At 51.8% G+C, this 23,323-nt stretch overlaps 1 protein-coding gene across 1 annotated transcript in view; it reads left to right on the forward strand.

Moving 5' to 3' along the window:
* USP9X (ubiquitin specific peptidase 9 X-linked) overlaps positions 1–23,323 on the forward strand; it is a 316,376-nt gene that overhangs the window by 231,715 nt on the left and 61,338 nt on the right. Inside the window, 1 exon segment of the mRNA XM_075335516.1 lies at positions 8,346–8,566. Coding sequence (XP_075191631.1) covers positions 8,346–8,566 — 221 coding nt within the window.

The following is a 23,323-nucleotide window of genomic DNA, read 5'->3' on the forward strand; positions in this document are numbered from 1 at the left end:
CTGTTGGCTGAGGCCCCTCCCCTTCTGGTCACATGGGTATGACGTCACACAGGTCCTGAAAGTCAAAAATTAAATTGATTGCATAATACGTATTCTAATTCTAACGGGGAGGGGATAACTATGCATATATTAACTGATCCTCAGCTGCTGTCATTCAAGAAACTGATTTTATAAACTTTACTTTCTTGGATTTTAAAACCTAATCATCCGAGCTGACCACTACAAGTATGTATAGAATCCACCTGATAGTGCCAGTATAGCACTGGCTTTAAGTTATATACGAAAATCCTGGTGATCATTTTAAACATATCTTTCATTGTTCCTCTTGTCACGCTCGTTTGCCAACTATACTTGTCTTGGCACAGAAAATTGTCAAAAGTGGCCTTTTTAGCCATCCAAAATCTCTAGTGTTCGACCAGCCTCTATGGAAACTCGTGCAACATGAATGTGCCCTGAGGCTTAGATTTTAGTGATGGAATAGGTAAGCATTATAAGTAACGGAGATGGAGTAAGCACTTATGTTGGAAAGTGATTCAGCAGACCGCTTATTTAAAGATGAAAAAAATGATAAAAAAAATTGACGGTTTCCAGTATATACTAGCCTCAAATTAAAGTTTTAGTTTTCTTTATCGTTCCTTTGGGAGACCCAGACCGTGGGTGTTTAGCTTCTGCCTCCGGAGGACACACAAAGTACTACACTTAAAAGTGTAGCTCCTCCCTCTGAGCCTATACACCCCCTGGTGAGCCAGTCCCAGCCAGTTTATCGCTTTGTGTTCAGGAGGCATACATCCACACATGCATTCTCATATGATTTTTTGCTTTTTGGAAAGAGATTGAAGAAGTGCGGATCCACGTCTGGCTATCCACATTGTGATGTCTGCTCTAACTTGGAGGTGCCACAGCCTGGAGCCTCACCCCCAGTGGTCTCTCAGGCTGCTTCTGCACCTGTGGCTGAGCCCCCGGCCTGGGTAGAATCCTTCTCTAGGTCTATCTCCCAGTCTTTTGCTGAGTCCATGGGACTTCTGTCCAGGACTTTGATGAATATGCATCAGCCCCCTTCACAGGGTGCCTCTAATGCTCTTGCTAAGGGTCCTTTAGGATCCCTATCATCTGACCTCCGTCCACCGGAGCTCACAGAGGATTCATCATCAGGGCACAAACCCCGTCCTCCTAAGAGGAGTTTCCTCTCCCTCCTCATCCCGCGGCTCTGATTCAAGAGCTGACTCGCAAGATGAGGAGGATGCCTTTACAGGGGGCTCGGAGGCTAACTCCATGTGTCCCATTGATCTTTCCGAGGGTGACTCAGATCTTAGTGACTTGATTGCTTCCATTAATTCGGTACTGGATCTCAATCCGCCAGTATCAGAGGAGCAACCCTCTCTGGCAGAAAAGCACCAGTTTACCTCGCCTAAGAGAGTAAAGAGTGTGTTCTTTAACCACTCCAGTTTTCAGACCGCTGTGACCAAACCCAGGGCCTGTCCTGACAAACGCTTCCCAAAGCGTGGTTCTGATGACCGTTTTCCCTTTCCACCTGAGGTGGTCAAGGAGTGGGCTCACTCCCCAAAGGTAGACCCTCCGGTGTCTAGGCTCTCAGAGCCCGGACCGTTGTGTCGGTGGCTGACGGCACTTCCCTTAGGGATTCCACTGACCGTCAGATTGACCTTCTGGCCAAATCCATGTATGAAGCGGTGGGGGCCGCGTTTTCCCCAACTTTTGCAGCAGTGTGGGCTCTCAAACCCATCTCTGCTTCTCTAGAGGAGATGCATTCCCTCACCAAGGAATCTATGCCCGAGATGGTTGCCTTAACTTCTCAAGCTTCAGCTTTTTCATCTTATGCCATGTCTGCCATGCTAGAGGCTTCTCACTGCACTGCGGTGGCTTCGGCTAATTCCCTCGTTATCCGCTGGATCTTGTGGCTTCGAGAGTGGAAGGCAGATGCTTCTTCAAAGAAGTTCCTTGCTGGGCTCCCTTTTGCTGGTTCCCGGCTGTTCGGTGAACAGCTGGATGAAATTATTAAAGAAGCTACTGGCGGGAAGAGTACTTCCATGCCACAAACCAAGACCAGGAAACCTGCCCAGGGTAGGAATCAGTCGAGGTTTCGCTCCTTTCGTTCCTCCAACTGGTCGTCCTCTAAGCCCTCCACCTCGTCCGCTAACTCAGCTAAGGACCAGAAATCCAACTGGCGCCCAAAAGCGCGTCCACAGAAGACCTCCTCGTGACTCTCTGCCCGCTCCAGCAACGTCCTTAGTCGGTGGCAGGCTCTCCCACTTTGGCGACGCTTGGTTTCAACAAGTCTCCGATCAGAGGGTGAGAGATATCATCTCTCACGGCTACAGGATAGAATTCTCTTCCAGCCCGCCAAACAGATTTTTTCTTCATCGTTCCTTTGGGAGACCCAGACCATGGGTGTTTAGCTTCTGCCTCCGGAGGACACACAAAGTACTACACTTAAAAGTGTAGCTCCTCCCTCTGAGCTTATACACCCCCTGGTAGCCAGTCCTAGCCAGTTTATTGCTTTGTGTCAGGAGGCATACATCCACACATGCATTCTCATCTGATTTGTTTGACTTTTGGAAAGAGTTTGAAGAAAAGCGGGTCCATGTCTGGACTCCCGGCATGTCCCTTCTCACCCCACTGTGTCGGCGGTGTTGTTAAGGTTGATTTACAAGGCTGCAGCCTTACATGCCGCGCTCCTTCACCATCCCTTCTGGGCTCTGGCTTGAAGTGGGAGCCAGCACGGTCTCCATGCCTGGCAGGAGTCCGGTCTCCATCCACAGCCCCTTGAGGATTCTGTTGGACCGGAGCACTCATCCCCAGGGACATGGCCCTGCGTCTCAGCAGCTAAGTACCTGAGACGTTTATGTTGGGGGTCCCGGTTCTTTATTGTAAGGGGAGAGTATGCTGTATGTGATTTAACTTTTCCGGCGGGTTCTCTAGCTTTTGTCTGAGAACCGCGCCGATGGTGCCTGCTTGTCGGCCTCGCCGCTTAAATTTAGGCCCCGGCTTCGCCGGAGGCCTAGTTTCATTTTCCTGCCCTCGCATGTCACTCATGCAGAGGGACAGGTTCGGCTCCTCCCGGCGGCCGTTCTACACAGGGGAGGGACACTCCCCACTGCTGGGGCGTCCCTCCTTCCCTGCAGGTCTCTATAGCCCTCCATTTCCCGCTCTTTTATAGGAACGCCCTCTTCTCAGGCAGAGTTCACTCTGCTCTGGGACATTCTGCATCTCTGCTGAGGTGCTGCGACTGGGGGACCGGGCTTCGGGATCTGGAGGGCACACAACACCGCGCTCAGCGGTCTGGTAAGCCACATTCGGTCTCCGTTTGTGGACCTCTGTATATTCTCCCTGGGGTTCATTCTCTGCAAAGCCCCCACTCCAGCAGCATGTCTCACACAAGGAGCAAGGCTCCAAAGCCTTATTCTGCATGCACTGCATGTAAGCTCCTGCTGCCTGAGCCGAGCACCTATCCACATTGTGATGTCTGCTCTAACTTGGCGGTGCCACAGCCTGGAGTCTCACCCCCAGTGGTCTCTCATTCTGCTGCTGCACCTGTGATTCAACCCCCGGCCTGGGTAGAGTCCTTTTCTAGGTCCATATCCCAGTCATTTGCTGAGTCCATGGGGCTTTTGTCCAGGACTTTGATGAATATGCATCAGCCCCACCTCACAGGGTGCCTCTAATACTCTTGACAGAGGACTCCTATCCTCTGACCTCCGTCCATCAGAGCTCACGGAGGATTCATCATCTGATCCCAGACCCCATCCTTCTAAGAGAAGGCGCAGGGTTTCCTCCCCCTCCCCATCCCACGGCTCTGTCTCAAGAACTGACTCTCAAGATGAGGAGGATGCCCTCACTGGGGGCTCGGAGGCTATGTATCCCATCGATTTCTCTGAGGGTGACTCAGATCTTAGTGATTTGATTGCTTCTATTAATTCTGTGCTGGATCTCAATCCGCCAGTGTCAGAGGAGCAACTCTCTTTGGCAGAAAAACATCAGTTTACCTCGCCTAAGAGAGTGAAGAATGTGTTCTTTAACCACTCCAGTTTTCAGACCGCTGTGGCCAAACCCAGGGCCTGCCCTGACAAACGCTTTCCAAAGCGTGGTTCTGATGACCGGTTTCCATTTCCACCTGAGGTGGTCAAGGAGTGGTCTCACTCCCCAAAGGTAGACCCTCCGGTGTCTAGGCTCTCAGCCCGGACCGTTGTCGGTGGCTGACGGCACCTCACTTAAGGATTCCACTGACCGTCAGATTGACCTTCTGGCCAAATCTGTGTATGAAGCTGCGGGGGCCGCGTTTTCCCCGACTTTTGCAGCATTGTTGGCTCTCAAAGCCATCTCTGCTTCTCTAGAGGAGATGCATTCCCTCACCAAGGAATCTATGCCTGAGATGGTTACCTTAACTGCTCAGGCTTCAGCTTTTTCATCTTATGCCATGTCTGCCATGCTAGAGGCTGCTCACCGCACTGCGGTGGCTTCAGCTAATTCTCTTGTTATCCGCAGGATTTTGTGGCTTCGAGAGTGGAAGGCAGATGCTTCTTCCAAGAAGTTTCTTGCTGGGCTCCCTTTTGCTGGTTCACGGCTGTTTGGTGAACAGCTGGATGAAATCATTAAAGAAGCTACTGGCGGGAAGAGCACTTCCATGCCACAAACCAAGACCAGGAAACCCGCCCAGGGTAGGAATCAATCGAGGTTTCGTTCCTTTCGTTCCTCCAACTGGTCATCCTCTAAGCCTTCCGCCTCGTCCGCTAACTCAGCCAAGGATCAGAAATCCAACTGGCGCCCAAAAGCGCGTCCGCAGAAGACCGCAGGAGGTTCTGCCACTAAGGCAGCTTCCTCATGACTCTCGGCCCGCTCCAGCCACGTCCTTAGTCGGTGGCAGGCTCTCCCACTTTGGCGACGCTTGGTTAAAGCAAGTCTCCGATCAGTGGGTGAGAGACATCCTATCTCACGGCTACAGGATAGAATTCTCTTCCAGCCCGCCAAACAGATTTTTTTCTCTCAACTCCCCCCTGCTCCAAGGCCGCCGCCTTCTCGCAGGCCGTGGCGTCCTTGCAGGCAAACGGAGTGATTGTCCCAGTTCCCGCTCAGGAACAGTTCAGAGGTTTTTACTCAAATCTCTTCCTAGTTCCAAAAAAGGACGGTACCTTCCGGCCCATCCTGGATCTCAAGCTTCTCAACAAGCATGTTCAGGTGCGGCATTTTCGCATGGAGTCTCTGCGGTCAGTCATTGCCTCAATGACCCAAGGGGATTTCCTGGCATCCATCGACATCAGAGATGCCTATCTGCATGTGCCAATTGCAGTTTCACACCAGCGTTGGCTACGTTTTGCAATCGGAGAGGAACATTTCCAATTCGTGGCTCTCCCCTTCGGGTTAGCCACGGCCCCTCGAGTATTCACCAAGGTCATGGCAGCAGTGGTTGCGGTTCTGCACCTACAGGGGTTGGCAGTGATTCCTTACCTGGACGACCTTCTAGTCAAGGCTTCATCCAGCGCAGACTGTCAGTGGAGTGTCTCGCTCACTCTTGCCACTCTAGCCCAATTCGGGTGGATTGTCAATATTCCCAAATCCACTATGACTCCGACCCAGAGTCTCACGTACCTAGGGATGCAGTTCGAGACTTTGCCGGCACTTGTGAAGTTGCCTTTAATCAAACAACAGTCTCTCCGGCTAGCGGTGCGCTCTCTCCTGAGGCCCCGCCGTTATTCCCTCGTGCGCCTGATGCAGGTGCTGGGTCAAATGGTGGCCTCCATGGAGGCGGTTCTCTTTGCCCAGTTCCATCTGCGTCCTCTGCAGCTGGACATTCTCCGCTGTTGGGACAAGCGGCCTTCCTCCTTACAGAGGTTAGTGGCTCTGTCGCCACGGACCAGGAGCTCTCTTCAGTGGTGGCTTCGACCCCTCTTCCTGTCCCAAGGGCGCTCCTTCCTGACTCCGTCCTGGGTGATTCTCACCACGGATGCCAGCCTATCCGGCTGGGGAGCGGTACATCTCCACCACAGAGAACAGGGCACTTGGACTCCGTCCGAGTCAGCCCTTTCAATCAATGTGCTGGAAACCAGAGCTGTGCTTCTAGTTTTCCTAGCCTTTCACCACCTGTTGGCGGGCAGGCACATTCGAGTCCAGTCAGACAACGCGACAGCGGTTGCCTACATCAATCACCAAGGCGGGACACGCAGCCGCCTGGCAATGTTGGAGGTCCAACGCATTCTTCAATGGGCGGAGGACTCCAAGTCCACCATATCCGCAGTCCACATCCCTGGCGTAGAAAACTGGGAGGCAGATTATCTCAGCCGTCAATCCGTGGACGGTGGCGAGTGGTCCCTGCACCCGGCAGTGTTTGTCAATCTGCCGCAAGTGGGGCACTCCGGAAGTGGACCTAATGGCATCCCGTCACAACAACAAGTTTACGGTTTACGTGGCTCGCTCCCACGATCCTCAGGCCTTCACCGCGGACGCTCTGGTTCAAGACTGGTCCCAGTTTCGTCTGTCCTACGTGTTTCCCCCTCTAGCTCTCTTGCCCAGAGTCCTGCGCAAGATCAGAATGGAGGGCCGTCGAGTCATCCTCATTGCACCGGACTGGCCCAGGCGAGCTTGGTATCCGGACCTGCTCCAACTGTCCGTGGAGATGCCGTGGCATCTTCCGGACCGTCCAGACCTGCTCTCGCAAGGTCCGTTTTTCCGCCCGAATTCTGCGGCACTCAAATTGACGGCGTGGCTCTTGAGTCTTTGATTTTGACGGCTTCTGGTATTCCTCCTGAAGTCATCTCCGCTATGACTCGGGCCCGTAAGTCTTCCTCCGTCAAGATCTATCACAGGACTTGGAAAATTTTCCTGTCCTGGTGTCGCTCTTCCAGCCATTCTCCTTGGCCATTCTCGTTGCCGACCCTTCTGTCTTTGTTACAGTCCGGTCTGCAGCTAGGACTGTCCCTCAACTCTCTCAAGGGACAAGTCTCAGCTCTATCAGTGCTGTTCCAGCGGCGTCTCGCCCGGCTGGCTCAGGTCCGCACCTTCATGCAAGGTGCGTCTCACATCATTCCGCCTTACCGGCGGCCCTTGGATCCCTGGGACCTTAACTTGGTCCTCACGGTATTGCAGAAACCCCCTTTCGAGCCTCTTAGGGAGGTTTCTTTGTATCGTCTTTCTCAAAAGGTGGCCTTTCTAGTTGCCATAACTTCTCTCAGGAGAGTCTCTGATTTGGCTGCGCTCTCCTCGGAGTCACCTTTTTTGGTTTTTCACCAAGACAAGGTAGTTCTCCGTCCGACCCCGGACTTTCTTCCTAAGGTGGTCTCTCCCTTCCACCTTAACCAGGATATTTCCTTGCCTTCCTTCTGTCCGGCCCCTGTTCATCGCTTTGAGAAAGCGCTGCATACTCTAGATCTGGTGCGTGCTCTCCGGATCTATGTGTCTCGCACCGCTGCGCTTAGGCGGTGCACCTCTCTTTTTGTGCTAACCACAGGGCGGCGCAAGGGTTTCTCTGCTTCTAAGCCGACCTTGGCCCGTTGGATTAGATCGACCATTTCGGATGCCTACCAGAGTACTCAGGTGCCTCCCCCGCCGGGGATCAAAGCACACTCGACCAGAGCTGTCGGTGCCTCTTGGGCTTTTAGGCACCAGGCTACGGCTCAACAAGTCTGTCAGGCTGCCACTTGGACTAGCCTGCATACCTTTTCGAAGCACTACCAAGTGCATGCTCATGCTTCGGCAGATGCGAGCTTGGGCAGACGCATCCTTCAGGCGGCTGTCGCCCACTTGTGAAGTTAGGCTCCGCCTACTTCTTAGTTTTTTCTGTTTATTCCCACCCAGGGACAGCTTTGGAACGTCCCATGGTCTGGGTCTCCCAAAGGAACGATAAAGAAAAAGAGAATTTTGTTACTTACCGTAAATTCTTTTTCTTATAGTTCCGCCTTGGGAGACCCAGCTCCCTCCCTGTTGCCTGTTGGCAGTTTCTTGTTCCGTGTGTTATCACCGGCTGTTGTCGTGGACAGAGTCTCCGGTTGTTCCGGTTGTTCCGGTTCTTACTCGGTTCTACTTGTGGGTGGCTATTCTCCTTCAGCTTTTGCACTAAACTGGCTAGGACTGGCTACCAGGGGGTGTATAAGCTCAGAGGGAGGAGCTACACTTTTAGATGTAGTACTTTGTGTGTCCTCCGGAGGCAGAAGCTAAACACCCAAGGTCTGGGTCTCCCAAGACGGAACTATAAGAAAAAGAATTTACGGTAAGTAAACAAAATTCTCTTTTTTGTGCATTTGATTCCTTATTTTTGGTGGAAATGTGTGTAATCTTGCTTTTGGATTAAATCCTTTAACAATTTCAGGATTTTAATGCAACTTTTCTCCACCATTTAGGTTGTGAAGCACTTACAGAGTGGGAATATCTTCCCCCAGTCGGACCACGACCACCTAAGGGCTTTGTTGGACTAAAAAACGCTGGTGCTACATGTTATATGAACTCTGTAATCCAGCAGTTGTATATGATACCTGCCATCCGAAATGGAATTCTTGCTATTGAAGGCACCGGCAGTGATGTTGATGATGACATGTCTGGGGATGAAAAACAAGACAATGAGGTGACATGACCATTCTTGCTTCACCATAACAGGGAATTTGGAGTTTAAAGGGTTTTTCCACAATTTACTTCTACTTCTTACTTATAATCCTGCTGTTCATCCATGATCACTAGAATGGTTGCCCCAATCCCACCCTTTTCACCTTAGTGTAACTTTAAGAGTACCAGCAGTCGAGCAGGCATGATGCAGCCTATTTAGTCAATGGGACTTGTTCTGGTTTCACACCTCAGCTCTTCTAGTGTGTGTGTATATATATATATATATATATATATATATATATATATATATATATATATATATATATATATATATATATATATATATATAATATATATACCTTTGTTAGTCCATATAGTCTTTATTTTTACAGAAAAATTACTGACCCTTTGCAATTGATGTGCCTTTTCATTTATTTTTTTGCCTAAGTGTCTCTGTTACGTGGGATGACTGTTTTCACATGTCCCAGAGACCTGACCCACACAGACCCATTAAAATCAATGAGCTTGGTCACACATCAGTGTTTTCCCACGGACCATGTGGAGCACACGTGTCTTCGTGCGCTTCGTCTGGTGACATGTCCTTTTTCTGCCGGCAGCACAGGTGTCACAAGGACCAAACACTGACGTGATATATGTGACACTAACCGGACTAAACATGTGACCTATAAATAAAACGTTTTTATACTTACCGATCTCCAGCACTGCTGCCTCTGCTGTTGCTTCCTGGCCTGCTTATTATGCTCATTACATATTCACTGCACTCAGCGCCGCAGACAGCAGCGACAAGGACATGTAAGTATATCAGCTCATGCTGTCCATGTGCTATCTGGCTGTCACACAGCACAAGGACTACAAATGGAGCGCACAAACATACGCACCTGTGTTCAGGGCCGTATTTACCATTAGGCACCCATGGTTCCCTGCCTGGGGCGGCAGGATGCGGGGGGCGGCACCTTCTAGCAGCAAAAAAAAAAAAAATATATATAATATATAAAATATATAATTTTTTTTTTTTTTTTTTACACATCCATTAAATCCGCTGTGTTTTCGGAGGGGGGAGAGGTGCACCTCCATTTATTTGTATCCGCGTCAATTAAGACGCGAATGCAGACAAACTGCGGCGGCCGGGCACAGGGAGCTGATTGACCCCGGAACTGCCGGCGCCTGCACTTTCGGGGTCACAGGCCCGCGCCAATCAGCTCCTTACTCTGTGCTGAGTCCAATGCTGTGTGGACATCACATGCAGAGCTCACAGCAGGACGCTGCGGAGGACGCCGCGATGGAAGCCGGTGTCAGAAGAAGATACTCACGTGAGCCAGGAAGATGACGGCGGGCACTGGAGCAGGCAAGTGCTCGCAGAGCTGAACATTCATAAGGCGCGTGCATGGGGGTGTCTCTCATGCAGACCGGAGATCTGCGCATGCGGTGGGGGGAGAGAGGATGATAGTGGGGGAGACTTGGGGGAAGAGAGGCTGATAGTGGGGGAGACTTGGGGGAAGAAAGGCTGATACTGGGGGAGACTTGGGGGAGAGAGGCTGATGCTGGGGGAGGCTGGGAGGAGAGAGGCTGATGCTGAGGGAGGCTAGGAGGAGAGAGGCTGATGCTGGGAGGAGAGAGGCTGATGCTGGGGAAAGAGAGGCTGCTGGGGGAGGCTGGGGGGTGAGAGGCTGATGCTGGGGGAGGTTGGGGGGAGAGAGGCTGATGCTGGGGGAATGGGAGACAGGGTCCAATGCTAGAGACAGAAGACAAGGGTTTAGGGATAGTGCAATGACAAAATCCTGTAAAGACTCAGAATAAGAGGGGGGCAGCATTGGGAGCTCATTATGGAGAAGGGGCAGCATGTGTGGGCTCAGTATGGAGTGGAGCAATGTAGGGGAATCCAATATCAAGAGTGGGGTTCTGTGTGTGTGTGTGTGTGTGTGTGTGTGTGTGTGTGTGTGTGTGTGTGTGTGTGTGGAGGGGGGTGGGGGCTCAGCATAAGCGCTAGTGTGGTGGTCTTGGTATGATGAGTGGGGCAGGATGGAGGTGTCATTATGGAAAAGAGGAAGGCAGCATTAGGATCTCATGGAGAGGGGCAGCATGCATGGGACATTGTGAGGAGGGGGCAGCATGCATGGGACACTGTGAGGAGGGGGCAGCATGCATGGGACACTGTGAGGAGGGGGCAGCATGCATGGGACACTGTGAGGAGGGGGCAGCATGCATGGGACACTGAGGAGGGGGCAGCATGCATGGGACACTGTGAGGAGGGGGCAGCATGCATGGGACATTGTGAGGAGGGGGCAGCGTGCATGGGACATTGTGAGGAGGGGGCAGCGTGCATGGGACATTGTGAGGAGGGGGCAGCGTGCATGGGACACTGTGAGGAGGGGGCAGCGTGCATGGGACACTGTGAGGAGGGGGCAGCATGCATGGGACACTGTGAGGAGGGGGCAGCATGCATGGGACACTGTGAGGAGGGGGCAGCATGCATGGGACACTGTGAGGAGGGGGCAGCATGCATGGGACACTGTGAGGAGGGGGCAGCATGCATGGGACATTGTGAGGAGGGGCAGCGTGCATGGGAAATTGTGAGGAGGGGGAAGCATGCATGGGACACTGTGAGGAGGGGGCAGCATGATGTGAGGACAATGTGCAGATCATATTTCTTCAGCGCTCTATTGGGAGACCCAGACGATTGGGGTATAGCTACTGCCCTCCGGAGGCCACACAAAGCACTACACTAAAAAGTGCAAGGCCCCTCCCCTTCTGGCTATACCCCCCCGTGGTATCACGGGTACTCCAGTTTTCAAGCTTTGTGCGAAGGAGGTCAGACATTCCATGCATAGCTCCACAGATTTTAGTCAGCAGTAGCTGCTGACTATTTCGGATGGAAGAAAAGAGGGCCCATATAGGGCCCCCAGCATGCTCCCTTCTCACCCGTAGATGGTGTTGTAAGGTTGAGGTACCTATTGCTGGTACAGGGGCTGGAGCCCCACATGCTGTTTTCCTTCCACATCCCCTTGTAGGGCTCTGTGGAAGTGGGATCCTGCCGGCCTCTAAGCTCTGACGCCGGGCTCCATCCACAGACCCATAGCACCTGGTGGATGCCGAGCAGGAGTACCATCAGGGACAAGGCCCTGCATCATACAGGTACTCTGTGTCCCCGGCAGGCACAGACACACTCCGGGCTGGCTGGGTGTTGTAGTGCGCCGGGGACCGTAACGCTAGAGCTAGTGTTCCTACAGTTTAACTGGGGGACTTTTTTCTGTGTTGTGGGAACGCAGCGCCGACCCCCGCTGGACCGGCGGCGCTGCTGTGACTTTTAGTTCGCCGGGGACACGCCGACCGCGCTTTTACGGCGGTGGCGTTTATAAATCTAGTCCCCGGCTTTTGCGGCCTAGGACGCCGGCAGCTCCGATTCGTTCCCGCCCCCACCCTGTCAATCAGGGTAGGGGAGAGACGCTGTTTCACGGCAGCGACGAGGGCTGGAGCCTGATTTACATGCTCCAGCCCTCTCACTAGGCACAGAGGGAAGCAGGCTTCCCGCTCTTAGTCAGGAACGCCCAGGGCCCGCCCCCCCTCCTCTCTCAGGACGCCGGCAGCCATTACATGCATGTCTGGCTGGAGGAAGGACGCAAGGCTCTGGGAGACCTGGACTAGGGGGCTTTGGAGATCACACACCCGCTCTTAAGCGGGCGGTAAGCGGCTTTTCAGCTGGCCCCTCTAGTGCCTCAGTGTGTATTAGTGTACTGTGTCACTGGACATATATATATTTCCTTATTGCTTGCACTGTGAGGTCGCTTCCTGGCTGTATACCCAGATCACTCTGAGGAGGCAGCAACATGTCATCCACAAAACGCAAGGCTGCCAAGGCTAGGGCTGTGTACACTGCGTGTGCTGCATGTGGGGCTGCTCTACCAGCAGGCTCCAAGGACCTCCATTGTGTGCAATGCTCAGATCCGGTGCTGCTTCGCCAGCCGGAGTCAGGAGAGATAGTGACCCAGGCTGAGACGCCTGTAAGTCCTGCCCCGGTGTCAGGGACAGACTTTGCAGTTTTTGCTGATAATATGTCTGTGACTATGGCAAAAATCCTTGAAACTTTGCAATCCATGCCTGGGGCTCAGTCTATGGACACGGCGAGGTCTCTGTCCTCTAATCCCCCTCAGTTGGATTTAATCCAGACTGCAAGGGGGTACCCGGCTTCACAGGCTGAGTATTATGACTCAGATGATAGCCCCAGCCACCCTAAGCGAGCTCGCTGGGAAAGACCCTCAACGTCATCACACTGCTCAGGGTCTCAGCGCAATCAGTCGCTCTGTGATGCGTCTGATGAGAGTGATCAGGAGTCTTATCCTGGAACCCCTCTCAATCTGGATACCCCGGATGGGGACGCCATGGTAAACGATCTTATATCAGCCATCAATAGACTGTTAGATATTTCTCCCCCAGCTCCTTCAGCAGAGGAGGCAGCTGCAGAGCAGGAGAAGTTTCGTTTTCTCTATCCCAAGCGTAAATTAAGTGCTTTCTTGGATCACTCTGACTTCAGAGAATCAATCCAGAAACACGACGCTCATCCAGAAAGGCGTTTCTCTAAACGTTCTAAGGATACACGTTTTCCTTTCCCCCCTGATGTGGTCAAGCGCTGGACCCAGTGTCCAAAAGTTGACCCCCCGATTTCCAAACTTGCAGCTAGATCCATAGTTGCAGTGGAGGATGGCGCTTCACTTAAGGATGCCAATGACAGACAGATGGACCTCTGGTTAAAATCTGTCTATGAAGCTATCGGCGCGTCGTTTGCTCCAGCATTCGCAGCCGTATGGGCACTCCAAGCTATTTCAGCAGGGTTAGCAAAAGTGGATGCTATCTTACATCCAGCGGTGCCGCAAGTGGCGTCCCTTACCTCGCAGATGTCCGCGTTTGCGTCTTACGCTATCAATGCGGTCCTAGAATCTACCAGCCGCACCTCAATGGCGTCCGCCAATTCGGTAGTTTTGCGCAGAGCCTTGTGGTTAAAGGACTGGAAAGCAGATGCTGGTTCCAAAAAATGTTTAACCAGCCTGCCTTTATCTAGAGATAGACTGTTTGGCGAGCCATTGGCTGACATCATTAAACAGTCCAAGGGTAAAGACTCTTCTTTGCCCCAGCCCAGATCAAGCAAACCTCAGCAGAAAAGATGGCAGCAGAAGTTTCAGTCCTTTCGAGGTTCGGGCAAGACACAATTCTCCTCGTCCAAAGGGACTCAGAGGACGCAAAGAAGCTCAGATTCCTGGCGGGCTCACGCGCGCCCCAAGAAAGCAAATGGAGGAACCGCTTCCAAAGCGGCTACCTCATGACTTCCAGCTCCCCCCCTCCGCATCTCCGGTCGGGGGCAGGCTCTCCCGCTTTTCCGACATTTGGATGTCACAGGTCAAAGACCGGTGGGTGACAGACATTTTGTCTCGCGGGTACAGAATCGAGTTCAGTTCTCGTCCTCCAGCTCGGTTCTTCAGAACCTCCCCACATCCAGACCGAGCAGATGCCCTGCTGCAGGCGGTGGACTCCCTAAGAGCGGAAGGAGTAGTGGTTCCTGTACCGTCTCAGGAACAAGGGAGAGGGTTTTACTCCAATCTCTTTGTGGTTCCAAAAAAGGACGGCTCGTTCCGTCCTGTTCTGGATCTAAAGCTGCTCAACAAACATGTGCACGCCAGGCGGTTCCGGATGGAAACCCTCCGCTCTGTCGTGGCCTCAATGTCTCAAGGAGACTTCCTTGCCTCAATAGACATCAAAGATGCTTATCTCCACGTGCCAATTGCTACAGAACATCAACGTTTTCTACGTTTTGTGATAGGAAACGAACATCTTCAGTTCGTAGCTCTGCCATTCGGTCTGGCGACAGCCCCACGGGTTTTCACCAAGGTCATGGCGGCAGTGGTAGCGGTCTTGCACTCTCAGGGACACTCGGTGATCCCTTACCTAGACGATCTACTTGTCAAGGCACCCTCTCAAGAGGCATGCCAACTCAGTCTACATGCTACACTGGAGACTCTACAGACGTTCGGATGGATCATCAACTTTCCAAAGTCGAATCTGTCTCCGACACAGTCACTAACGTATCTTGGCATGGAGTTCCATACTCGAGCAGCGAGAGTGAAGCTTCCGCTGAACAAGCAGCGGTCACTACAGACAGGGGTGCAATCCCTCCTTCAGGGCCAGTCGCACCCCTTACGGCGCCTCATGCACTTCCTCGGGAAGATGGTGGCAGCCATGGAAGCAGTTCCCTTTGCGCAGTTTCATCTGCGTCCACTTCAATGGGACATTCTCCGCCAATGGGACGGGAAGTCAACGTCCCTGGACAGGAAAGTCTCTCTTTCCCAGACGGCCAAGGACTCTCTACAATGGTGGCTCCTTCCCACCTCATTGTCTCAGGGAAGATCCTTCCTGCCCCCATCCTGGGCAGTGGTCACGACAGATGCGAGTCTGTCAGGGTGGGGAGCAGTGTTTCTCCACCACAGGGCTCAGGGGACGTGGACTCCGCAGGAGTCCACCCTTCAGATCAATGTTCTGGAAATCAGAGCAGTGTATCTTGCCCTACTAGCCTTCCAGCAGTGGCTGGAAGGAAGGCAGATCCGAATTCAGTCGGACAACTCCACAGCGGTGGCATACATCAACCACCAAGGGGGGACACGCAGTCGGCAAGCCTTCCAGGAAGTCCGGCGGATTCTGATGTGGGTGGAAGCCACGGCCTCCACCATATCCGCAGTTCACATCCCCGGCGTAGAAAACTGGGAAGCAGACTTCCTCAGTCGCCAGGGCATGGACGCAGGGGAATGGTCCCTTCACCCGGACGTGTTTCAGGAAATCTGTCGCCGATGGGGAGTGCCGGACGTCGACCTAATGGCGTCCCGGCACAACAACAAGGTCCCGGCATTCATGGCGAGGTCGCGCGATCAAAGAGCTCTGGCGGCAGACGCATTGGTTCAAGATTGGTCGCAGTTCCGGCTCCCATACGTCTTTCCACCTCTGGCACTCTTGCCCAGAGTGTTACGCAAGATCAGATCCGATTGCAGCCGCGTCATACTCGTCGCCCCAGACTGGCCGAGGAGATCGTGGTATCCGGATCTGTGGCATCTCACGGTCGGTCGACCGTGGTCACTGCCAGACCGACCAGACTTACTGTCCCAAGGGCCGTTTTTCCATCAGAATTCTGCGGCCCTGAACCTGACTGTGTGGCCATTGAGTCCTGGATCCTAGCGTCTGCAGGATTATCTCAAGGAGTCGTAGCCACAATGAGACAAGCTAGGAAGTCAACGTCTGCTAAGATCTACCACAGAACGTGGAAGATTTTCTTATCTTGGTGCTCTGCACAGAGAGTATCCCCTTGGCCATTTGCATTGCCCACCTTTCTTTCCTTCCTGCAATCGGGGTTGGAAAAGGGCTTGTCGCTCAGCTCCCTTAAAGGGCAAGTCTCGGCACTGTCGGTGTTTTTTCAGAAGCGTCTAGCACGTCTTCCTAAGGTGCGCACGTTCCTACAGGGGGTCTGTCATATTGTGCCCCCGTACAAGCGGCCGTTAGATCCATGGGATCTGAACAGAGTACTTGTTGCTCTGCAAAAGCCGCCCTTCGAGCCTCTAAAGGACGTTTCCTTTTCTCGCCTGTCACAGAAAGTGGCGTTTCTTGTCGCGATCACATCGCTTCGGCGAGTGTCTGAGCTGGCAGCTTTGTCATCCAAGGCTCCTTTCCTGGTGTTCCACCAAGACAAGGTAGTGCTGCGCCCCATTCCGGAGTTTCTCCCTAAGGTCGTATCCTCGTTTCATCTTAATCAGGATATATCCTTGCCTTCCTTTTACCCTCATCCGGTTCACCGGTATGAAAAGGACTTACGTTTGCTAGATCTGGTGAGAGCACTCAGAATCTACATTTCCCGAACGGCGCCCATGCGCCGTTCCGATGCTCTTTTTGTCCTTGTCGCTGGTCCGCGCAAGGGATTGCAGGCTTCTAAAGCCACCCTGGCTCGATGGATCAAAGAACCAATTCTAGAGGCCTACCGCTCTGCGGGGCTTCCGGTTCCTTCAGGGCTAAAAGCCCACTCAACCAGAGCCGTGGGTGCGTTCTGGGCATTACGACACCAGGCTTCGGCTCAACAGGTGTGCCAGGCAGCAACCTGGTCAAGTCTGCACACTTTCACCAAGCATTATCAGGTGCATACCTATGCTTCGGCGGATGCCAGCTTAGGTAGAAGAGTCCTGCAGGCGGCAGTGACATCCCCGTAGGGGAGGGCTGTTTTTTTGCAGCTCTAACATGAGGTATTTCTTTACCCACCCAGGGACAGCTTTTGGACGTCCCAATCGTCTGGGTCTCCCAATAGAGCGCTGAAGAAGAAGGGAATTTTGTTACTTACCGTAAATTCCTTTTCTTCTAGCTCTTATTGGGAGACCCAGCACCCGCCCTGTTGTCCTTCGGGATTTTTTTGTTGTTTGCGGGTACACATGTTGTTCATGTTGAACGGTTTTTTCGGTTCTCCGATGTTTCTCGGAGTTAATTTGTTTACACCAGTTATTGGCTTCCTCCTTCTTGCTTTGGCACTAAAACTGGAGTACCCGTGATACCACGGGGGGGTATAGCCAGAAGGGGAGGGGCCTTGCACTTTTTAGTGTAGTGCTTTGTGTGGCCTCCGGAGGGCAGTAGCTATACCCCAATCGTCTGGGTCTCCCAATAAGAGCTAGAAGAAAAGGAATTTACGGTAAGTAACAAAATTCCCTTCTTCGAGGAAGGTATTGGTGGATATAATTTATAAGGGAGGGCAGTGTGTAGTATATTAGGGGCCGTGTGACAGTCACAGTATATAAGTGGGGACGGTGGGAATATTTTATACTCATGCTATGTTTTGATGTGCCTGTGGTGATCCCCATTAAGGGGGGGGTGCCATTTGTTTCTCATTGATACTTTTTCAAGTGTTTTACAGAGTAGATCTGCCTTAAACAGATGTCGTGTGCGAAAACTCAGTTTTACTTTGTCACTAAGGGGCGCGACCACCTAGGGCAGCATGAAGGCAAAATACAGCCCTGTCTGTGTTTAGTGTTTTGCACGGACTTGTGAAGGAGGCCTAATAGAGGGGAAAAGCAGAGATTTCTTATATAGAAAAATATAATCCATTTTTAATGTATGAGGGAAAAAGCTGACTTAAAATATGTGCACTCGTTAACTATTTGCAGACATTTCTGAATCAAATCCAAAACCGGAAATAGAAATCCATATTATATCTATAAATGCATATCTACCAAACTGAACATATTTAACCTACATTAGACCTGCATCTTAGTACAAGTATATCAAGGAGACGAAAAACAAAACAAAAAAAGTCTCCTTGATAATACTTGTACCATTTCTGAGTCAAATATGTCTGTGGGCAGGAAGAACATTTCATTAAATAAACACGTATTTTTCTGCCACTTTTATTTTGCTTCTAATGTATTAATGGGGAAAAGTCCATTGTTACTGATACTTATTTCATGCCGTTGCAAGTGGTCAGTTATTTCATATAGGAGAGGACAAACAGCCAATCTGCGTGCAAATTGTTCACAAATTAACATAATTGTGACTTTTAAGTCTCAAATACCAGCATCATTCATGCAGTGCAGGGGTGTATTATTTTTTTTTTTTCCTTCTTTTTGTGTACTTCACGGTGTATGGAATGAAGTGTCCAGACTGCTGGTCTCCCAGCCTGAGCTTAAACAGCACATTTTGCTGCCAGACCGGGCACATTGCTCTGTATATCTGTCCATATCCTTGTGTGACCCTGGAGTATACCAGACTCTCTCCACTCGTATGTGAAATGTCTGAGTTTAACCCCTTCACGACCTTGGACAGATCTATCCGTCCAGGATCGTGTCCCGTTAAGCCGTCCCGTGTCCCGTTAAGTCAGGCGGCGTGGATCGGCACTCATATCAGCTGTTTTCAACAGCTGACATGTGTGCCTGCTAGCTGCGGGTGGAATCGCTTCCACCCGCGGCAATTAACCCCTTAAATCTTGCTGCCAAAGTCTGGCAGCAAGATTTAAATGCGCGCGGCCATGTTTTTTACTTACCGCCGCCCCCACCGGAAGTCACGTGTGTTATCACGTTACTATCGGTGGTTGCCATCGTAGCACAGGGTCATGTGATGACGCCTGCTGCTATGATGTTTCACTTTCGTTTTCCCTCAGCCGAGAGCAGAGGGAAAAACAAAGTGACTGAATCTGCTGTTTACAGCTGTATTGCTGTGATCAGCAGATAGATAATAGCGATCGGATTGCTGATCGCTATAGCCCCCTAGAGGGACTAGTAAAATAAAAAAAGTAAAAAAAATTTTTAAAAAATAAAAAAAAAACCTAAAAGTTCAAATCACCCCCCTTTCCCCCCATTGAAAATTAAAGGGTTAAAAAATAAATAAATATACACATATTTGGTATCGCCGCGTTCAGAAATGCCCGATCTATCAAAATATAAAATCAATTAATCTGATTGGTAAACGGCGTTGTGGCAAAAAAATTCCAAACGCCAAAATTACGTTTTTTGATCGCCGCAAGTTTTACGCAAAATGCAATAACAGGCGATCAAAACGTAGCATCTGCGCAAAAATTGTACCATTATAAACGTCAGCTCGAGACGCAAAAAATAAGCCATCACTGAGCCATAGATCCCTAAAAATAACAACGCTACTTGTTTCGGAAAATGGCGCAAAACGTGCGCCACTTTTATTGGACAAACTTGTGAATTTTTTTTAACCCCTTAGATACAAGTAAACCTATACATGTTTGGTGTCTACAAACTCGCACCGACCTGAGGCATCACATAGATACATCAGTTTTATCATATAGTGAACACGGTGAATAAAACCTCCCAAAAACTATTGTGCGATCACACTTTTTTTGCAGTTTTTCCACACTTGGAATTTTTTTGCTGTTTTCCAGTACAATATATGGTAAAACCTATGGTTTCATTTAAAAGTACAACTCTTCCCGCAAAATACAAGCCCTCATATGGCAAGATTGACGGAATAATAAAAACGTTACGGCTCTCGGAAGAAAAGGAGCAAAAAACAAAAACGGAAAGTGCCCGGGGGCTGAAGGGGTTAAAAGAAGAAAAAAAATCCTAATTCAGTAAAGCGGGTTTTTCTTCGGCGCTCCATTGGGAGACCCAGACGATTGGGTGTATAGCTACTGCCTCCGGAGGCCACACAAAGCATTACACTAAAAAGTGTAAGGCCCCTCCCCTTCTGGCTATACACCCCCAGTGGGATCACTGGCTCACCAGTTTTCTGCTTTGTGCGAAGGAGGTCAGACATCCACGCATAGCTCCACTGTTTAGTCAGCAGTAGCTGCTGACTATGTCGGATGGAAGAAAAGAGGGCCCATATAGGGCCCCCAGCATGCTCCCTTCTCTCCCCACTTGTGGTTTGTAAGGTTGAGGTACCCATTGCGGGTACGGAGGCTGGAGCCCACATGCTGTTTTCCTTCCCCATCCCCCTGAGGGGCTCTGAGGAAGTGGGATCTTACCGGCCCACAACCCCTGAGGCCGGGCTCCATCCACAGACCCAGTGAACCTGCTGGATACGGAGCTGTGTACCGTTCAGGGACCAGGCCCTGCAACTTTCAGGTACTCTGTGTCCCCGTACAGGCAGGCACGCACACGCCAGACTTGCTGGGTGTGTTAGTGCGCCGGGGACAGTAGCGCTGTACGCTGGGGTTTGGAGTCACAGCAGCTTAGCTGGGTGACGTCATATGCTGGGAACTACCGCGCCGGCCACTCTCGGAGCGGCGGCGCGGCTGGGACTTGTAGTGCGCCGGGGACTTAGCGCCGACCGCGCTTTTACGGCGGCGGCGCTTATAAATTTAGTCCCCGGCTTTTGCGGCCTAGCTCCGCTTCGTTCCCGCCCCCTCCCTGTCAATCAGGGAAGGGGAGAGACGCTGTACGTTTACTCAGCGCCGAGGGCTGGAGCCTTATTTACATGCTCCAGCCCTCTCACTAGGCACAGTGGGACGCAGGTTTCCCGCTTTTGGTCTGAGCACGCCCAGGGCCCGCCCCCCCCTCCACAGGACGCCGGCAGCCATTCCTGCATGCAGTTCTGGCTGGAGGACGGACACAGGCTCTGGGAGACCCAGACTAGGGATTTCTGGCGACCACACACCCGCGTTTAGCGGGCGGTAAGCTGCACTTTAGTGCTGGCCCCACTTAGTGCCACAGTGTGTATTGGTGTATTTTTTCCTGTACCAGATATATATATACTGCACTGTAAGGTCGCTTCTTGGCTGTATACCCTATATTGCTCTGGGGAGACAACAACATGTCATCCACAAAACGCAAGGGTGCCAAGGCACGGGCTGTATACACTGTTTGTACAGCATGTGGGGCTAATCTACCAGCAGGCTCCAACGACTCTCATTGTGTGCAATGTTCAGTCCCAGTGGCACTTCGTCAGCCAGAGCCTATGGTGGTGGTAGCCCAGGCAGAGACGCCTGTGAACCCTGCCCCGGTGACGGGGACAGAATTTGCAGCCTTTGCTGATAAAATGTCTGTGACTATGACAAAAATCCTGGAGACCTTGCAGTCCAGGCCAGTTGCTCAGACCATGGACACCGCTGTGCCTATGTTCCCCGGTCCCCCTCAGTTGGAACTAATCCGTACTTCAAGGGGGTCACCGGCATCACAGGCTGAGGGCTCTGACTCTGATGACAGTCCCAGCCCGCCTAAGCGAGCTCGCTGGGAGAGACCCTCCACGTCTTCACGCGGGTCAGGGTCTCAGCGAGAAGGGTCTCTATATGATGAGACAGAGGTGGGTGATCAGGAGTCTAGCCCTGACACCGCACTCAATTTGGATACGCCAGATGGTGACGCCATGGTAAATGACCTTATTGCGGCCATCAATAGGCTGTTGGATATTTCTCCCCCAGCCCCTTCAGCAGAGGAGGCAGCTGCTCAGCAGGAGAAATTCCATTTCCTGTATCCCAAGCGTAAATTGAGTACTTTTCTGGACCACTCTGACTTCAGAGCGTCAATCCAGAAACACAACGCTTATCCGGACAAGCGTTTTTCCAAACGTCTTAAGGATACACGTTATCCCTTTCCCCCTGACGTGGTCAAACGCTGGACCCAGTGTCCAAAAGTGGACCCTCCAATATCCAGGCTGGCAGCTAGATCCATAGTTGCAGTGGAGGATGGGGCTTCACTTAAAGATGCCAATGACAGACAGATGGACCTCTGGTTAAAATCTGTCTATGAAGCTATTGGCGCGTCGTTTGCTCCAGCATTCGCGGCCGTGTGGGCGCTCCAAGCTATTTCAGCTGGTTTGGCACAGGTGGACTCTTTCATACGTCCAGCAGTGCCGCAAGTGGCGTCCTTAACTACGCAAATGACTGCGTTTGCGACCTACGCTATTAATGCGGTACTGGACTCTACGAGCCGTACCGCAATGGCATCCGCCAACTCTGTAGTTTTGCGCAGAGCCTTGTGGTTAAAAGAATGGAAAGCAGATTCTGCTTCTAAAAAATGTTTAACCAGCTTGCCATTATCTGGAGACAGACTGTTTGGTGAGCAATTGGCGGAAATCATTAAACAGTCCAAGGGTAAGGACTCTTCCTTACCCCAGCCCAGATCAAGCAAACCTCAACAGAGGAAGTGGCAGTCAAAGTTTCGGTCCTTTTGAGGCTCGGGCAAGCCCCAATTCTCCTCGTCCAAAGGGACTCAGAAAGAGCAAAGGAGCTCTGATTCCTGGCGGGCCCACTCACGCCCCAAGAAAGCAACCGGAGGTTCCGCTTCCAAGACGGCTGCCTCATGACTTTCGGCCGCCTCCCTCCGCATCCTCGGTCGGTGGCAGGCTCTCCCGCTTTTGCGACATTTGGCTGCCACAGGTCAAAGACCGGTGGGTAACAGACATTTTGTCTCACGGGTACAGGATAGAGTTCAGTTCTCGTCCTCCGCCTCGGTTCTTCAGAACTTCCCCACATCCCGACCGAGCAGATGCCCTTCTGCAGGCGGTGAATTCTCTAAGAGCAGAAGGAGTGGTGGTCCCTGTTCCTCTTCGGGAACAAGGACAAGGTTTTTACTCCAATCTCTTTGTGGTGCCAAAAAAGGACGGCTCATTCCGTCCTGTTCTGGACCTAAAACTGCTCAACAAGCATGTGAACGCCAGGCGGTTCCGGATGGAATCCCTCCGCTCAGTCATTGCCTCAATGTCTAAAGGAGATTTCCTAGCATCAATAGACATCAAAGATGCTTATCTCCACGTGCCGATTGCTACAGAGCACCAACGCTTTCTACGCTTCGTGATAGGAGACGACCATCTCCAGTTCGTAGCGCTGCCATTTGGTTTAGCGACAGCCCCACGGGTGTTCACCAAGGTCATGGCGGCAGTGGTAGCAGTCTTGCACTCTCAGGGACACTCTGTGATCCCTTACTTGGACGATCTACTTGTCAAGGCACCCTCTCAAGAGGCATGCCAACTCAGCCTGAATGTTGCACTGGAGACTCTCCAGACGTTCGGGTGGATCATCAACTTCTCAAAGTCAAATCTGTCACCGACCCAATCCCTGACGTATCTTGGCATGGAGTTTCATACTCTCTCAGCGATAGTGAAGCTTCCGCTGGACAAGCAGCGGTCACTACAGACTGGGGTGCAGGCTCTCCTTCAAAGTCAGTCGCACTCCTTAAGACGCCTCATGCACTTCCTCGGGAAGATGGTGGCGGCAATGGAGGCGGTTCCGTTTGCGCAGTTTCATCTGCGCCCACTTCAATGGGACATTCTCCGCCAATGGGACGGGAAG

This window comes from Anomaloglossus baeobatrachus, chromosome 2 (genome assembly GCF_048569485.1).
Source record: "Anomaloglossus baeobatrachus isolate aAnoBae1 chromosome 2, aAnoBae1.hap1, whole genome shotgun sequence".
In the NCBI taxonomy this organism is placed as follows: domain Eukaryota; kingdom Metazoa; phylum Chordata; class Amphibia; order Anura; family Aromobatidae; genus Anomaloglossus; species Anomaloglossus baeobatrachus.